Here is a 16,392-nt window from a genome sequence, read left to right as displayed (position 1 = left end):
GGTGACCATTCTAATTAATTCATCATTATCAGCTGCCTTGAACCAGCATCGCATTCATTCTCGTCTAATCTCTCTTCTATACAACAGCCAGTTATCTTTTCCAATATAAAATGGATAATGACACTCCCCTGCTTAAAACCTTTCAGCAGTCTCTCTTTGTACTTGGAATAAAATTCAGACTCCCTAATTATACACACAAAGATCCTCCCCTAGCCTGCTCCTCTAATCCCGTCAATCTCCTTCCATTCCAACCACACTCCAGTTCTCTCTGCCCACAATCTTATCCTCCCCTCGCAAAACCCACCAGTGGGCCTGGTATCAGCTTCCAAGTCTCTTTCCTTATACTAGCCTTCTTTACTACTGGTGCTTAAATTAATTTCTCCTGTTTTCCTCCCATGGCACTCGTAAAATATTTCTAACAAATTGTGATGAGACGTATTCCCATGACTGCTAACGGGTCTCCCTTACCTCCCCACCACAGGATCCATGAGGACAAGGACTGCTTCTCAGTGTTAACGTGCCTGGCACCTAACAGTTGCTTAATGAGTATTTGTGGAGTGAATGAATCCAAAACCTTCCTAAGGAATAGGGATTATGGGACTCAATTTTCTGAATTTCCACAGAACAGAGTGAGACAAAGAGGTTACAAGGAGATTGGTTTTGGGTTTTTATAGGAGAGAAAAAACTCTAGTCAGGCCCTTCCAGAACAGAATGGCACAGCTCGTTGGGGCATGAGCATCCCACTGAAGCTAGCCCTCAAACAGAGGCTCAAAATCTATTAATTTGGGATACAGTAAAGGATGTTCCTGTACTTGGCGGGAATTTGAACTTGCACTGTCAGCTGACCATGAAAACAGACCATCCATTATGGGGCTGAGGAAGAAAGTCAGTAAAATATTGTTTTCTTTAAGGTACCTCAGGATTTGATGGCAACTTGCTCCTTTCTTTGGTTTGTTTAGTCTCTAACAGCGCCAGGACTACTGAGATCAGCTGAGCACTTACTTTACACTAAGCGCTCTCCTGAGTCCCTATAGGGGTAGGTGCCACTATTATATCTGCATTTTAGACAGATGAATCTGGAGCAGAGAGGTTAAGGAACTTTCCAAGGTCAGTTAAGGAGGGAGAGCTGGTTTCATTCCCACATCATTTCACTCCAGAATCTTGTGCTCTACATCATATGCAGTGTGAGGGTATAGACCTGGTCTTGGACCCTCACACCAGGCAATCTGACTCACTCCGCATATAATTAAGTACAGTCTAGATATGGTGTCAGGGAGGGAGAGAACCAGAGAGATAGTTGAACAGGCAGTTACAAACAGCAGATCATCATGGTGTGTGGTTGACGACAGGCTGGGAAACTCCCTGGCTCTTACAAGGTACTATAAGAAGAGGGCTCAGGGTGCGGAAGATAGGCCCATGGATGTTCCTGAAGGATCTTTTTTTTTTTTTTTTTTAACTCTTAGAAAAAGAATACACTTTCAAGAGTCCATGAAATCGGCCATATAAATTGTGAAACCAAATCACAGTTCTACTTGAGTAAATATCAATTTTTATAAAAATCTAGCTAGAAAATATAAAAACACTTCTAACAGTACCGTCTTTTTTTTTTTTCTTAAGATTTTATTTATTTATTTGACAGACAGGGATCACAAGTAGGCAGAGAGGCAGGCAGAGAGAGAGGAAGAAGCAGGCTCGCCGCTGAGCAGAGAGCCCGATGTGGGGCTTGATCCGAGGACCCTGGGATCATGACCTGAGCTGAAGGACAGGCTTTAACCCACCCCTGGGTGGCACTGAGCCACCCAGGCACCCCTATAACAGTACCGTCTTACAGAAAAACTCATAACCCTCTAAAATCTAAAGGCCTCTTGCTTACCCTCAACCCTGAAATAAAAAGGGTCTCCCACCCACGGATGATATTAAATCCCAGGGGCTTACCGAGGATCCTTGGAGCGGTTCAAGCTCCTCTTCTGTAGGAGTGGAAGCCAAGAAGCTAGATGGGATATGTGAGGGGTTTTCACTGATGGCTTAGTCTTTTGTAGGAAGCCACAGAGAACATAAACCCATCACCCCCAGAATGACTCTATAGCCCCAAGGTATCTGCATTAACCATCTTGCTCTCGGAGTTGATTGGTCTCCCCAGGGACTGATTTGTGGAAGATAATAATCTGATCTCAGAAGGGTATATATGTTCAGCTGGGTACAAGTCCAAGGAGACGTGGCCTATGAGTCTTAGTTCAGCTCTGCTTCTGAAGTACTCTTCCCCCATCAACACCAGGGACTGAACAACATGGAGGTAAGGCTGGGAAAAGGTCTATTTATGGGTTTTGAAGATGGGGGAAGGCAAATAGACTAATAGGAGGTTTCCTTATTATTATTATTTTTTTTAAAGTAAATCTAGAACTTCTGTGGTAGTTTCTGAGGATAGAGACAGGAATAGAGGAAAGCATCCTTCAACAGAAAGGCTGGCAGTTGTAGTGTGGGGGACAGACAGGAACACATGCGATTCAAAATGGAGAGAAAAGAGGGGAAGGACAGGGTTTCTGGGTAAAGCAAAAAAGGCTTTGAGGTCCTCAGACAATGGGTATTAAGGTCTGTGCAACTTGAATATGTGGTTCGGGAGCTGTGGTGCCCAGAGTTCTTGGTCCCAGCTAGGGCCAGATCCATTTCCACCATACTGAGATCAGCAACCTTTCTTCTCATCCCTGGGGACTAGAGATATGGCACATGTCTTCCCCGCTTCCCACTCACCCTTCAGAACCATTCGCCTGGTTCAAAACCTGTGGGTCCTTTAAGTTTATGTCATCCTTTATTGTTGCACATAGTGCTGCTTCATACACCTTGAATGGTTCTTTAAGACTGATCACTAGATGTGGCACTGCTGAGTGATGGGGATGTACAAAGGAAACGTAACAGACCGTCTGAAGCTGCCACGTGGCTGTAGCAGTTTGAACTCTCACTGGGCTTTAATGAAAGTACTTTGTTTCCTCACCTTCTCCCCAACCTTGTTAGGATCAAATATTTAGTAAGTGCCTACGAGAAGAGAGCGACGCCACTGGTCTGAAAGAAGATGTGGAGGAAATCCCTGTACCTGAGGAGAGGGAGACATGTGACATGAAAGAGGAAGATGCCACTCTATATGCGGGGAGAGAGACTTGTGAAATGAAAGACAAGGAGAAAGTCACTCTATCCGACAGGAAGACTTGTGAAATGAAGGATGGGGAAGAAGCCATATCCTCTGAATCTAATGAAAAAGCAGAGGCCTGTGAATCAGTGGAAGAGGAAGAACCAATAAGGATGTTTCCCCCTCCAACCGCCATTACACCTCACTCCATGTTTCCCCCTCCAACCGCCATTACACCTCACAGTGTGTTTCCCCCTCCAACCGCCATTACACCTTACAGTGTGTTTCCCCCTCCAAATGGACAAACTGTATTTTCCCCTCCAGGAGGGTATTTATTCTGATATGCTTTCTCATGCCTCAGCTTCTTGTGGCATTTACTAATTCAAGTTAAAAGCAAAACTAAATTCAATCAGAACTGTATGTTCTATATTAAAACGATGTATGCTTGATACTTTCTGAGTCATAAAGCAAACGTTATTTATTGCTTGGACCCTAAGATGAGTACCTTTCCTTAAAAATAGGTTTTGGGGTGGCACCTGGGTGGCTCAGTGGGTTAAGCCTCTGCCTTCGGCTCAGATCACAATCCCAGGGTCCTGGGATCGAGCCCTGCATCGGGCTCTCTGCTCAGCAGGGAGCCTGCTTCCCTTCCTCTCTCTCTCTGCCTACTTGTGATCTCTCTCTGTCAAATAAATAAATATAATTTAAAAAAAAAAGGTTTTGGGGAGGGCGGTGGCTCAGTCAGTTAAGTGCCTGCCTTCGGCTCAGGTCATGATCCAGGGTTCTGGGATGGAGCCCAGGCTTAGCAGGGAGTCTGCGTCTCCCTGTACCTTGGCCTAACTCCCTCTGTGCTTGTGCTTTTCTCTCTCTCTCTCTGAAATAAATAAAATCTTTAAAAAGAAAATAGGTCTGGGGGATTGTTTTGGAGAGTTGAGAAGTCAAATATTTTCTAGATAAGTAGGATTATCACAATGCACAAAAGCTTGAGCTCCTTGCTTCCAACTTTCCTGAGCTGCTGATCCCGTAGAAGAGTAAGATTAGCCAGAGTAAGATTTGATCTTATATTTGTTAGGACTCAAATCCTGCAGTACAAAATACAAATTCAGCACTCACACCCATCCTGGATCCTAGATCCATAGTGTGGATATGCTGAAAACTGACAGGAAGGCTGTCAAGTTAAGGTGCTCTGAAAAAGCTGGCATCCTAAGATGGGGCACGGAACAGAGGAACAATCAAGAAAAGCTTGCCTTGTCCCAGGACTGACATTTGGTGTAATTTAATGAAGTAGAAAGCACACACCTGCTTCAAGTTTTTATTTAGGATCTGAAGACACTGATTCTAGGGACATCAGAGTATATGAACTTCATTGTATCTTTTAAAAATATAATGGTTAGAAGTATCAACTTTTTTTTTAAAGTGAGGTCTTTTTTTTTTTTTTTTAAAGATTTTATTTATTTATTGGACAGAGAGAGAGAGATCCAAGGTAGGCAGAGAGGCAGGCAGAGGAGTGGGGGTGGGGAGAAGCAGGCCCCCTGATGAGCAGAGCGTCCAATGCAGGGTCAGTCCCAGGACCCTATTGAGATCATGACCTGAGCTGAAGGCGGAGGCTTAAAACCCACTGAGCCACCCGGGTGCCCATGAAGTGCCAACTTTTTAAAGTCTGGAGTAAAATAAGGGGCGAGGTGACTGCTTGTGACATCACAACCTAGTGGCATACACCTCACGGGCCGCCTGGAAAACCATTCCTTCCAGGGTTTTAGAAATGTTTGCATCTACTGACCTCAGGCCCACATTATTATAATGAAAGGAACACAATGCACTCATTTAATGCTCACCACTGGCAATCCACTGTTTTATTAAACATGACACCTCATTTAATCCTCACAGCCACCTCGGAAGAAAGGAGCTACGGTCCGTATTTGTAGAGAACGGAAGAGTTAAGTGAGAGGACTCAAAACACACAACTTTCTGACATGAAGGACTCCTTGTTCTACAGAACCTCCCCTGGTCTTCATTTCAACTTTCAAACCTTCAGCTCTTTGTCTTTTTCCTGGAGCTCACCACTCCCTTCCTGGCGTCCCTTGGCTTTCTATCCATCATGGCCTCCATAGGTCAGCTGGTTACATATTAGAAACACCTGGGAAGCTTTAGACTCTCCCTCTCTCAAAGTCCATGCTACATTCCAGACCAATGAAATCCCTGGGGTAGACCCAGGAACCAGTACTGGGACGAGTGGCTTTTTTGCACAGTCAAGGGTGAAGAACAGCTCACAAGCCACTCCTTTACCGAGACTCAAACGTGCCTTTATATGCTTTCCTGCGCCCTCCATCAACACACCTTCTCCGTTCCCAAGCCCATCCATCCTTCTCCTCCAGCAGAATTTTTCTGGACCGAGCTGGTAACCATGCTGGTTCGTTCTCTGTAAGTTCCTATCTTTTAACTCTATCGGGACAGCTCAGCAACCCACTCAACGTGACCAACACTTTTTAGGCCAGGCCTTGTGCTAGGGGCACAGACACTACTTTGGATCAGTTTGTGGTCTCAGGGGAAAATGACCCCCCAGGCATTCTCTATTCCCCAACTTTTTTGTTGGAAAGTTTCCAAACAAAGGATTTCACAGGAGGGATTTTCACAGAGGGGAGAGGTGGGGTGACATGGATATTCCAGGCATAGAGAATAACATGCTTTACTCTCTCTAAATAATGAGCCACTCCAGTGGGTCTCAGGTTGGCCTCGGAACGATCAGCGGCATCACTGCAATGATCCTCACTGAATGCTTTTTTCCTTTTAAAGATTTTAAGTAATCTCTGCACCCAACGTGGGGCTTGCCCAAGATCAAGAGTCTCATGTTCTACCAACTGAGCCAGCCAGGCACCGCTTTACTGTAAAATTTTTAATATTCTTCTTCAGAGGTGTCTTCTATCTCCTTTGCTCCCAACTACCCCTTTGCTCTCTACTGACTTGCCACCAACTCTGAAAGAAAATCAATTTCTTTAAAGATTTCCAATGATTCATCTACCAGTTGTAGTGACTTTTCCAGCTTTATTTACTTCTGCTTCACTGCTAAGTGTGCTATTTTAAAAATTCTTTTCTCCTTAAGTGTCTAGAACCTGGATTCTTGACTCCTGGTTCTTTTCTATTTATTTTTCCAGGATATTTCTTTTTATGTGCACATGATAAAAAATTAAATAGTACAGCACATGATAAAAAATTCAACACTTTCACTCTCTAGAGGCACACTAAACACTTCCCTTTTCAATTCCAGAGATATAAACTAAGTAGTATGCATATAATCCTATTTTAAAATTTATCACCTTGTTGATGTCTATCAACTCCCTATTTCAACAGATGAAATATTCCAGTGGATGAAAATTTAGCTTGCCAACCTCTTTCATTTCATATTATTTTAAAGTTCTACTTGTTTCTTGTGCTTCTTTAGATATACTTAAGCCTCTGTAGCTCTTTTTTTTTTTTTAAAGATTTTATTTATCTATTTGACAGACAGAGATCACAGGTAGGCAGAGAGGCAGAGGGGGAAGCAGGCTCCCCGCTGAGCAGAGAGCCCAATGCGGGGCTTGATCCCAGGACTCAAGATCATGACCTGAGCTGAAGGCAGAGGCCCAACCCACTGAGTCACCCAGGCGCCCCAAACCTCTGTAGTTCTAACAATTTCCAACAATCTCTTTTATTTCAACTTTAAAGATTTACTTCTCATATTTTCCTCCCTACTAATATATCCCAAATAACCATGATGCTGGTATTTTATGCATTATGATGTTTGGTTGTGTTGGTTTTATTATCATGACTTTCAGTGTTTATATAAATGTTATTTATACTGAGTCAACTACTGTAGTATGATTACATTTCCTTTTCTTGGTACAAGTTTATTTTCTTCAAGGTAACAATGATCTCATTTTAATTGTTATAGACTTATCACCAATGAACCCCAAATTTTCCCAGTAATCTCAAACTTCTAATTAACTGGATAATTAATTAACTAACTAATTAATAGATAATTAATCTGTTCCTCTTCTTTCCTTTTGATGGAGAGGCATTTCTCTTAGAGTGTCTTCTCCCTCTGCTCCAATTTGGGCAAGGTATCTCTATGCTCGGTATGTAGCTGTCCTGGGACTTCCACGTTTCTTAGCATTGAATCCACTGGCTTCCCTCTTTCTTACCTGCTCTTTTACTGGAATACCCTCCTAAAGTAATTTTCTCAGAAACATGCTGCTGAAAAAGAGGTGCCATTTGAATCTCCTGTTCTTTCGTAAGTACCTTATACTTTTATCTTCGGAAGTTTTAGAATGTATATAGGTATTTATCCTGCTAACTGGCTCATGGACCTTTAGATAAGGTTTATTTCTTATTTTTCTGTTTCTCATTTTGCAACTCCCATCTGTTAGATATCGGATCCCTTGAATTAATTTCATGTCTTTTTTTCTCTTCTATTTTCAACTGACAGTTCAAAAGGAAGTTACTGTTCTCTCTATATTATCTTAATAAATATAACACATCTCTCTCTCCAAACTAGTAGTTGGACCCTCTTATATCAGTTTTTTTTTTTTTTAAAGATTTTATTTATTTGACAGACAGAGATCACAAATAGGCAGAGAGGCAGGCAGAGAGAGAGGGGGAAGCAGGCTCCCCGCTGAGCAGAGAGCCCGATGCAGGACTCAATCCCAGGACCCTGAGATTATGACCTGAGCCGAAGGCAGAGGCTTTAACCCACTGAGCCACCCAGGTGCCCAGTTCTTTTGTGTGTGTGTGTGTGTGTGTGTGTGTGGTCTGAAGAATTTTCCCAAAGGGCCTCCCAAAATACTTTGTAGACAGATGCTTAATGAATCTCCCTGATTTCAGACTCTCTTCTCCTGCATTCCCTACTTGGAGTTGACTCCAAGCCTTTGTCCTACTGTTGTCACCACTGTTTTCATTCATTTATTCAATCAGTATCTATGATATATAACGTGCCAGGTAGTGGGGATGCTGACATTGAAATGTCTCAGATGGCTTTATTTACTGTTCCTCCCCGAGTATTGGCAGTACATTTCCTCTGCCTACTGGACATTTCCAACTACAATGTTTTCTCCCAACATCCTTTTATCATACCCCTAGTTTAGTCAGTGCTACCTCAATCCACCCATTCTGCTACATTCTTGAATGTTTGCAGAATTTCTTAATGGGCCCAAAACAAGCCTCCCAAGTTCCTTTAGTGATAAAAATCTCTGATGTGCTCTTTTTATCTTCTGTGTTCTCAAAGATGTACCCAAAAAAAATTCTAGCAGAGAGTCTGGGTTACCTGATTTTGCCCCAAAACGGTTTCATGGTCATTCTACAGATAAAAAAGCTTAACCAGACAAAACTATCAGACCAGAAAAGCAAATATAAATAGGAACATTTCAAATGACACCATGTAGCTACATCCATCTCCACTGACCAATTTATCACTGAGAATAAGAAACCATCCGACTTTAAGGGCAGTAATATCTCCCTCTTATTAACACCCAGAGACAGCAATTATACTGTGGGGAGAAGCTTCTGGGAAGTGTTGGTCGTCTCGTCCACTCTTTCCCTCTGCACCATCCTGCTGTATGCTGATTCAGACCTTAATCTTCCCTGTGCAACCAGCGGCTGCTGACTGCTTTGCATGATGCACCCTCGTAAGTCTTTTCCACATCAACAGACACAATTACCTAACCTTCTCTACCGCTCAGCCAATGGGCTGGCTCACCTGACAATAAAAATAATTACCCAGTGCCAAGTCAGCTGTAATAACTGTACTGCTGGTACTATATACACATGTTTTTTTTTTTTTTCAAGATTATATTTACTTATTTGACACAGAGAGATCACAAGAAGGCAGAGAAGCAGGCAGAGAGAGAGAGAAGCGGGGGGGCAGGCTCCCTGCTGAGCAGAGAGCCCAATACGGGACTTGATCCCAGGACCCTGAGATCATGACCTGAGCTAAAGGCAGAGGCTTAACCCACTGAGCCACCCAGATGCCCTGCACATTGTTTTAACTAAGGCAAATATACTATGTAACTGAAAGGCGTTTGATGCAGGACATGAGAGTTTTCTGTCTAAAGCCTTTGGCAGCATGTAAACTCCACACCCATAACTATGTAGATTATAATCCCAACGAAGTCCATTAAGCTTTTAATAACACAGGTTAGAAAATAACACTACCCACTAAAGTGATTAAGGCAAGAGAGCATTTTTAAACCAAATGTCATTTCCTTAAAATACAGAAATAGGAAAAATAAGGAACTCTTTCTAAGGTATGTGAACAGTAGCAATCTGACTGAGTGAAGTGTTAATTCCGCATGGGAGAGTTTGAGTGCATTGTCATTTAAGGTGCTTCTGCAGTTAATGTTAGTTTTGCATTGTGGCTTCTCATTTCTTTGTGAAGAAGGTGGTGCCGTAAAAATTATATTGGTGTATGAAAATACTGGTAATACCTGATTTTGCTAAGGGAGACTTTTTTTTTTTTTTTTGTCTTGACATTAACTTATTGGTTCAAGTAACTTCCTTTTAAAATTCCGTGTAACTAATGGTCCATAGTCAGAGACTGAGGAGTTGCACTTTCAGGCCTCTAGGGGTCAGCATAACTCGAAGGAAGAGCAAGCCCACAAACCAGAAAAAGCAAGGCTATGCGCAGGGTCTGACCAAGAACTGATGTGAGGTGGAGGGAGGAATGTGAGGCGGCAGCATAAGGTCCACTGAAAGTGAGGACTAGGAGCAGAAAGGAAGCTGACTCTACAGCCAGTCCACATAGTATTCTGGTTTGTGCTCCGCAGAAACCCAGGGACCCAAATCACTGAATAGTATGTAGCCTATCGCATAAACTCCCTTGAAACTACTGACAGTATTTTTACGATCCCCTTCATACATGCTGTACTTTACCATTTTTTTTTTAAGTATTTATTTATTTTGGAAGGGGGAGGGGCAGTGGGAGAGGGAGAGAGAATCCTAAGCAGACTCCCGCTAAGTGCGGAGTCCAACATATGGGGTTCCACCCATGACCCTGAGATCGTCACCTGAGTTGAGATCAGGAGTCGGAGCTTACCTGACTGAGCCACCCAGGTGCCCCACTGTTTACTTTCATAATGTCTGTTTTGGCCTTTCGAATTTAGACCACTGAGATGTGAGAGTTAAGCACCACAAGCTGGTTTTCCCCAATGCAATGGCTTTTCAGTTTGAAGTTATTATTATATTCAAGATTTTATTTTTAAGTAATCTCCCCACCCAACCCAAAGTGGGGCTCGAACTCGCAACCCTGAGATCAAGAACTTCATGTTCTACTGACTGAGCCAACCAGACGCCCCCCGGAAATTATTTAAAGGCTAGAAGGATCTGAGGGGCTAGCGAGCCCTCTCTAAGGTACTAAATAGTGGGTTTTATTCTTTTCACAGGTAAACTGTTCAATACTACCTGCAGAAGTGTGGCGATTATAATCATACATTTTGGAAGAAACTCATTAGCAAAACTCACTGCAGTATCATACCTCTCACTGCCCCCTATCAATCTCAATGTGGAAGGCTGAACTATAAGGAGGGGTGATGAACAGCACACCTCCTTTCTACTTTCTGTTATATTTCCCCGTGCATCTGGACAATACTCTTGGGGACCACAGCTGATAAATAATTGTCTGCCTCATTTGATGACAACCACACAGTGAGAATTTAACAGCGCTGGCCATCATTTATGCTACGGGGAAAAAGAGCATTGTATTTTTCCCTTCCTATAAAGGGGGTGGAAGAAACTGTGTTTGGGCAGTTCGGTAACAGTTCTTGGGCATAAGAAAAGAAATCATTTCCTATTCCTCACAAACTTTGATTTACAAAAGAATGCTGGAAGCTAAAAGCCTTGTTGATTCATCATGTGAAGCAAGGAGTAATTTTTCTCCCCTTGTTATGCTTTCATATAATCATGCTCACTGCCTGTATGGGTGGCATTAAAGAATTTCTGAATAAAAATAATAATTTCTTGCTTTCAACCTTCATAATTCACATCGGCAAGCACCCCGCTGGGCGGTGATGCCTACTGCCAGTGACGCTCAATCTTTTTTGCACGCCACTTATCTGCCTCGCGCAGCTGCGCGTCCCATTGATGGCAGTACCTGTAGGATAATACGCCCGTAGGCGTTCTTTAGCAGATTAACCACGTCCGCGTGAGACAGCCCATCCAAAGGTTGCCCATTAATGCTGACAATCCGATCTCCAACCTGGAAGTACAAAAGTGGTAGAAAATCACTATCATTAAGAAAAATTAAATTTGAGGAGAATGCTTAAAATTCTTTGTAAGTCATATTTCCCATTTGTGGCTATTGTAAAGAGCCTGTGTTTCTCCTGGGTATGCATGTTCCAGAAGCATGAGGAATTTTTATGGCTTTCCCCAAACACAGACCAATCAGAGAAACAAGAAGGGGGTCAGATGTGATTAGGGGAAGGCACGGCAGGCCACTTTTGTATTTTGGCAATGGCGGTGATTCATACATCCATTCACCAGTAATAGCGGGACACACAAATTAACTGTTCAATAAAGCTCTAATGAGGAAGCCAAATATTTTCTCCTTTATTTTTCTACCTAAGTTAAGAATAAGGGGCACTGGGGAAAAAAAATCATTAAGAACGTTAATTCTTCTGGCTGAAGGACAATTCTCAGGTCAAATCTCTCTCAGGTGAAGATTAATTTTGGGTGGAATGAAGTACAAAAAATGGTTTGGGAGGCTTTGCAAATGAGCTGCAATTTCTTCCTTCATTGGGAAGCTTTGATACAAACAATAATATTTTTATATGCCCAGGGACCTAATGAATTTTAGGTGTCAACTTTCTCCAATGCATTTTGCCCTCAGCATGGGTCTCTGTTGGAATTTCAACTTTAAAATAAAGCGCCCATGGCTGCAACTTTGTCTCCCACCACATGCTGTGAGCACTTCACCATTTTCCTTCTGTTTACCTTAAGCTTTTGGGTACGAGCAGCCACACCACTGGCCTGAATCATAGCTATAAATATCGGGATATCTCCTAAGGGACTTCCTTTTCCTCCGGCAATACTGATTCCAAGGGCATCGCTGAGCTCCTAAAAAAGGAAAACACGGCGCTCATATATTTAATAAAAAAACCACAACCCGACTGGTCCCAGAGAGCTGTTGAACAAAATCCTTCCATGATGCAGGAGGCCAAGGCAACACCAGAGCAGCGCCTTTGGAATCAGAAAGAAACCTGCGTTTTCTGCTGGAGTGCTGAATTAGCTGGGGGTGGGGAGGATCTTAAGGCGGTTCCTTAACCTCATAGAGTTTGCATCTTTATGTTGGTTTGAGGATTAAATGAGATGATAGAGTGCAGTCTTAGTCTACAGAAGAGGCTCAATAAAAGGCAACAGTAGGAGTAAAAACAACAACAAAAAAAATACAAAACAACCCTATGTTACTGCTCAGTTTAGTGGCCAATTTTGATGCAGACTTGGCAAGTATGTTCTCATATGGTGTTTATGATTAAACTGCCACACATATCATGCTCTTCTGGGTGTGAACAAACACACTTGGCTCTCAGGAGCTGCACGGCTGCCTTACAACAAAGGCTCCGAGAGGATGCCCGCTGGAGTGGTAAGGGAGTCCACAGAGAGAAGGGACACGCGGCGGAAAGCATTCGCGAAGGTTAGGAAGTGAGGCAGCTTGATTCACTCGGACCCTGGCGAAGCAATCCTGGCTCTCGCCCAGGTTTTCCTCACATTCGTACCCCGGGGTTAGTGTTTTAAAAACCACAGAAAGAATGACAGAGGCGTTCCGGCTCCAGCCTGGTGGCATTCACTCAACTAGAGCATCTCTCTCTTGCTGATTAAAATGGACAACTCAGTCAAGAGCAGAAAACAACTACCTGAGGCTTCGGAAAAGTAAAGAGACACACACACTGTGGGTGGGAGCCGAAACCTGGAGAGAAAGCAGGAGTGGGTGGATCTCCCCCTTGTCTTCCAGGCTGCTCTGTCCTGAGGGTGAGACCCCCCCCACCCCCCCCACTGCCCCCGTCAAGGAGCTAGAAAGGTGGTGACAGTGTAAGGCTCTGCTGCGGACGCCTCCCTCGCCCTATCTCGCAGGTCAGAGGAACCCGGTGAGGGAGCCCCTGGTGGCTGGAGAAGAAAGGAAGAAGCTGGAGTAGACAGACAGCCTGAGAAGAAGGGGAGCCACAGAAGTCTCTGGCTTCATTCTAAGCCACTCATGTGAGGGACAGACCCACACAGACCTGAGCTGGGAGGTGAACCATGGCTCCTGGAAAAATGAGACCGAACTCGTAGCCTGAACCCAAATGGGCTGCCTGCCTGCTAAACCAGATACATCAACACTCTTCAGAGTCTACACAGCATAACATTCCTGGGGTCCAGGATAAAATCCTAAACTACTCAGTAGGCAAAAAAAAAAAAAATGTGACCAGTTTTTTTCAGTTCTTTAAAATATGCAGGATGGGGTGCTTGGGTGGCTCAGGCGGTTTAGCGTCTGCCTTTGGCTCCGGTCATGATCAGGGTCCTGGGATCAAGCCCGAGTTGGGCTCCTTGATCTGCGGGGAGCGTGCTTCTCCCTCTGCCTCTGCTCATGCCCCCTCTCTCTCTCTCAAATAAGTAAATAAATAAATAATGAAATTGCAGGATGGTTGAAAGTAAAAATTACACTATTGTTTGGTGGGGTTCTCAGTTTATGTAAATGTAAACATATGAAGACTATGGCATAAATTAGTGGTGTAGGTGGGGTAAAGGGGCTTATATAGTAGCAAGACTCCTAGCGTTTTAATTGGTTATTTAAAAATATATACAGCTTAGTGTGCTTCAAAGATTTTACCTCATAAAGTTTGAAGATGGGAAAAGAACAAATGACAACCAAAACCATATATGGAAAAGCTTTAAAAACTCATGCCACAGGGGCTACTGGGTGGCTCAGCTGGTTTAGCAACTGCCTTTGGCTCAGGTCATATTTTTTGAAGGTATCAATAGCAAAGCAATGCATGCAAAATGGCAAGATGTGTTTCATCACAAAAGTTTCTGCTTGGAACGTGTTTGGAAGAATATGGTTATTGGGAGCAGGCTTTTTATAAAAACCTGTTTTAAAAAAAAAAGTGGTTGAAATGACTAAAGAAACAAAATTATATCTATCTATATCTATCTATCTATCTATCTATCTATCTATCTATCTATCTAATTTTAAAAAAAAAGATTTACCCATTTATAAGCCTGAGTGGGAGAAGGAGAAGGAAAGGGAGAGAGAGACTGAAGCCGACTTCGCTGCTGAGCTCGGAGCCTGACATGGGGCTCAACCCCACTGCTGTGAGATTATGATCTGAGCTGAAACCAAGAGTCAGAAGCTCAACCAACTGCACCACCCGGGCACCCCTATAAAATGATATTTTATAAACCCTGGGATGAGGAGAAATTTATGGAATAATTTGGCTTTGTTCAAATCCATCATAATGCTTTCATAATTTATCCATAATTATGTACACGTTGGCAGATTTAACTTTCCCATCAAAGGAACATCTGAGTTACCCCTTGGTGGAAAGATACTAGGAACAAATGAAGGAAATTTACTTCAAATTGTAGTTAGTAATAACGGATGCCACTTCTTGGACATCTATGACACACTAGGTACTATGCTAAGTACACTACTTGCATTATCTCACTTAATCCACAGTTAAGATTGACCTTGTGAGGTAAATGTTGTCATCCCCAGGCCACAGATGAGAAAACCTGCATAACTTGCTGAAGGTCATAGAGCTGATAAATGGTAGAGAGTCTTCAAACACAGTGATGATTGATTCCAGAGAACTAAGCTATGCTGGGTTATCTCTTCACTGCAGTTGAACCATGATTATAACAAGGTCATCATTTCTTTGTAAGTACTTCTTGAATCCCAAATTTAATGGTTGAAAGTGATCAGAATAAAAGTACTTTCCAATATTCTGGATATCGCACAGGAGTCTGAAAATCAGGATTGACAACTTTATGAATTTAAATACAACTCACCCAATCTTTTCAAGAAGGCGATTTAGCAATATGTGTAAAAGCCTTTAATAAGTGTGGCTTTTGACTCAACAACTGCATTTCTAGGAATGAGTCCTCAGGAAATTACCCATGATATAGACAGAAAAAGAAAAACAAAGATGTTGCTATAAAAGAGCAAAAGTTGAGGGGTGCCTGGGTGGCTCAGTGGGTTAAAGCCTCTGCCTTCAGCTCAGGTCATGATCCCAAGGTCCTGGGATCGAGTCCGGCATTGGGCTCTCTGCTCAGCAGGGAGCCCGCTTCCTCTTCTCTCTGCCTGCCTCTCTGCCTACTTGTGATCTCTGTCAAATAAGTAAATAAAATCTTAAAAAAAAATAAAAGAGCAAAAGTTGAGAAATGTGCTGTTTAGTAGGAGGAAGTTGATTTAAGTATAGCACATTTATATGATGGAATACTATGCAGTCCATAAAAACCAGGCTGTGTGCTGTAAAAAAAATACTAGCATGGCTGAAATTTCATCCTTTAAAGTGAAGAAGACAGGGGCACCTGGGTGGCTCAATTGTTTAAGTGTCTGATTCTTGATTTCAGCTTAGGCTGTGATCTCAGGGTCCTGGGATCAGGTCCCCATCTGGCTCCATGCTTGGCATGGAGTCTGCTTGAGATACTCTTCTTCCCACCCCCCACAACTTCTGCTCACACATACTCTCTCTCTAATAAATAAATAAGGTCTTTAAAAAAAAAAAAAGTGAAAAAGACAAGCTATCGAAGTATGTTTAATATAATACCATTTTTTTCCCTTTGGTTTGTTTCATAGAACTTAAACACATGCACAAAACACAGTGGATGGGACATACCAAAAAATTCACAATGGTTTTCTCTGTGCCTTTACTGTATTTTCCCAAGTCTGTTTGTTAACACAGACCATGTATTGCCTTCAGTAACTTAAAAGAGCACACTTTCAATCCAACAAATTGTACTGAGGAAAAAATACACATTTTAAGGGAAGTAGAACACAAATCAGAAAAATAGCAAAATTAATGACCTACCCTGACGATCTCAACAGTCCTTGGTCCCATATCTGTGCCTATAAATAATGAAGCAACACAATTAACTTTTTAATATAAAGAGATAACACAGCTAGGATTTAATATTCTCCTATAAAAATATTACTATTAAGAAAATAGTATCATTTTCTAGGTCTTTCAAGAGAGAATACAAATAGGTATTATATACTTTCTCAAAATCCAAACTGGCGACTATTGGTTAGGGGCTATTTTAAGAGGCCCTCTGTC

The 16,392-nt window shown here is 42.5% G+C and overlaps 1 protein-coding gene across 8 annotated transcripts in view; it reads right to left on the bottom strand.

Annotated features, from left to right (window-relative positions):
* The window catches only part of PATJ (PATJ crumbs cell polarity complex component), a 373,944-nt gene that overhangs the window by 19,406 nt on the left and 338,146 nt on the right, over window positions 1–16,392 (bottom strand). For all 8 annotated transcript variants that reach the window (XM_082687804.1, XM_082687800.1, XM_082687806.1 and 5 more), the window contains 3 exons: window positions 16,147–16,184; window positions 12,074–12,196; window positions 11,235–11,339 (listed from right to left, as the gene is read on the bottom strand). In XM_082687804.1, coding sequence (XP_082543930.1) covers window positions 11,235–11,339; window positions 12,074–12,196; window positions 16,147–16,184 — 266 coding nt within the window. The remainder of the gene's footprint in view (window positions 1–11,234; window positions 11,340–12,073; window positions 12,197–16,146; window positions 16,185–16,392) is intronic.

This window comes from Mustela nivalis (assembly GCF_964662115.1).
Source record: "Mustela nivalis genome assembly, chromosome: 10".
NCBI lineage: Eukaryota > Metazoa > Chordata > Mammalia > Carnivora > Mustelidae > Mustela > Mustela nivalis.
The sequence above is the reverse complement of the archived record's forward strand: the minus strand, read 5'-3'. Positions and strand labels throughout refer to the sequence as shown.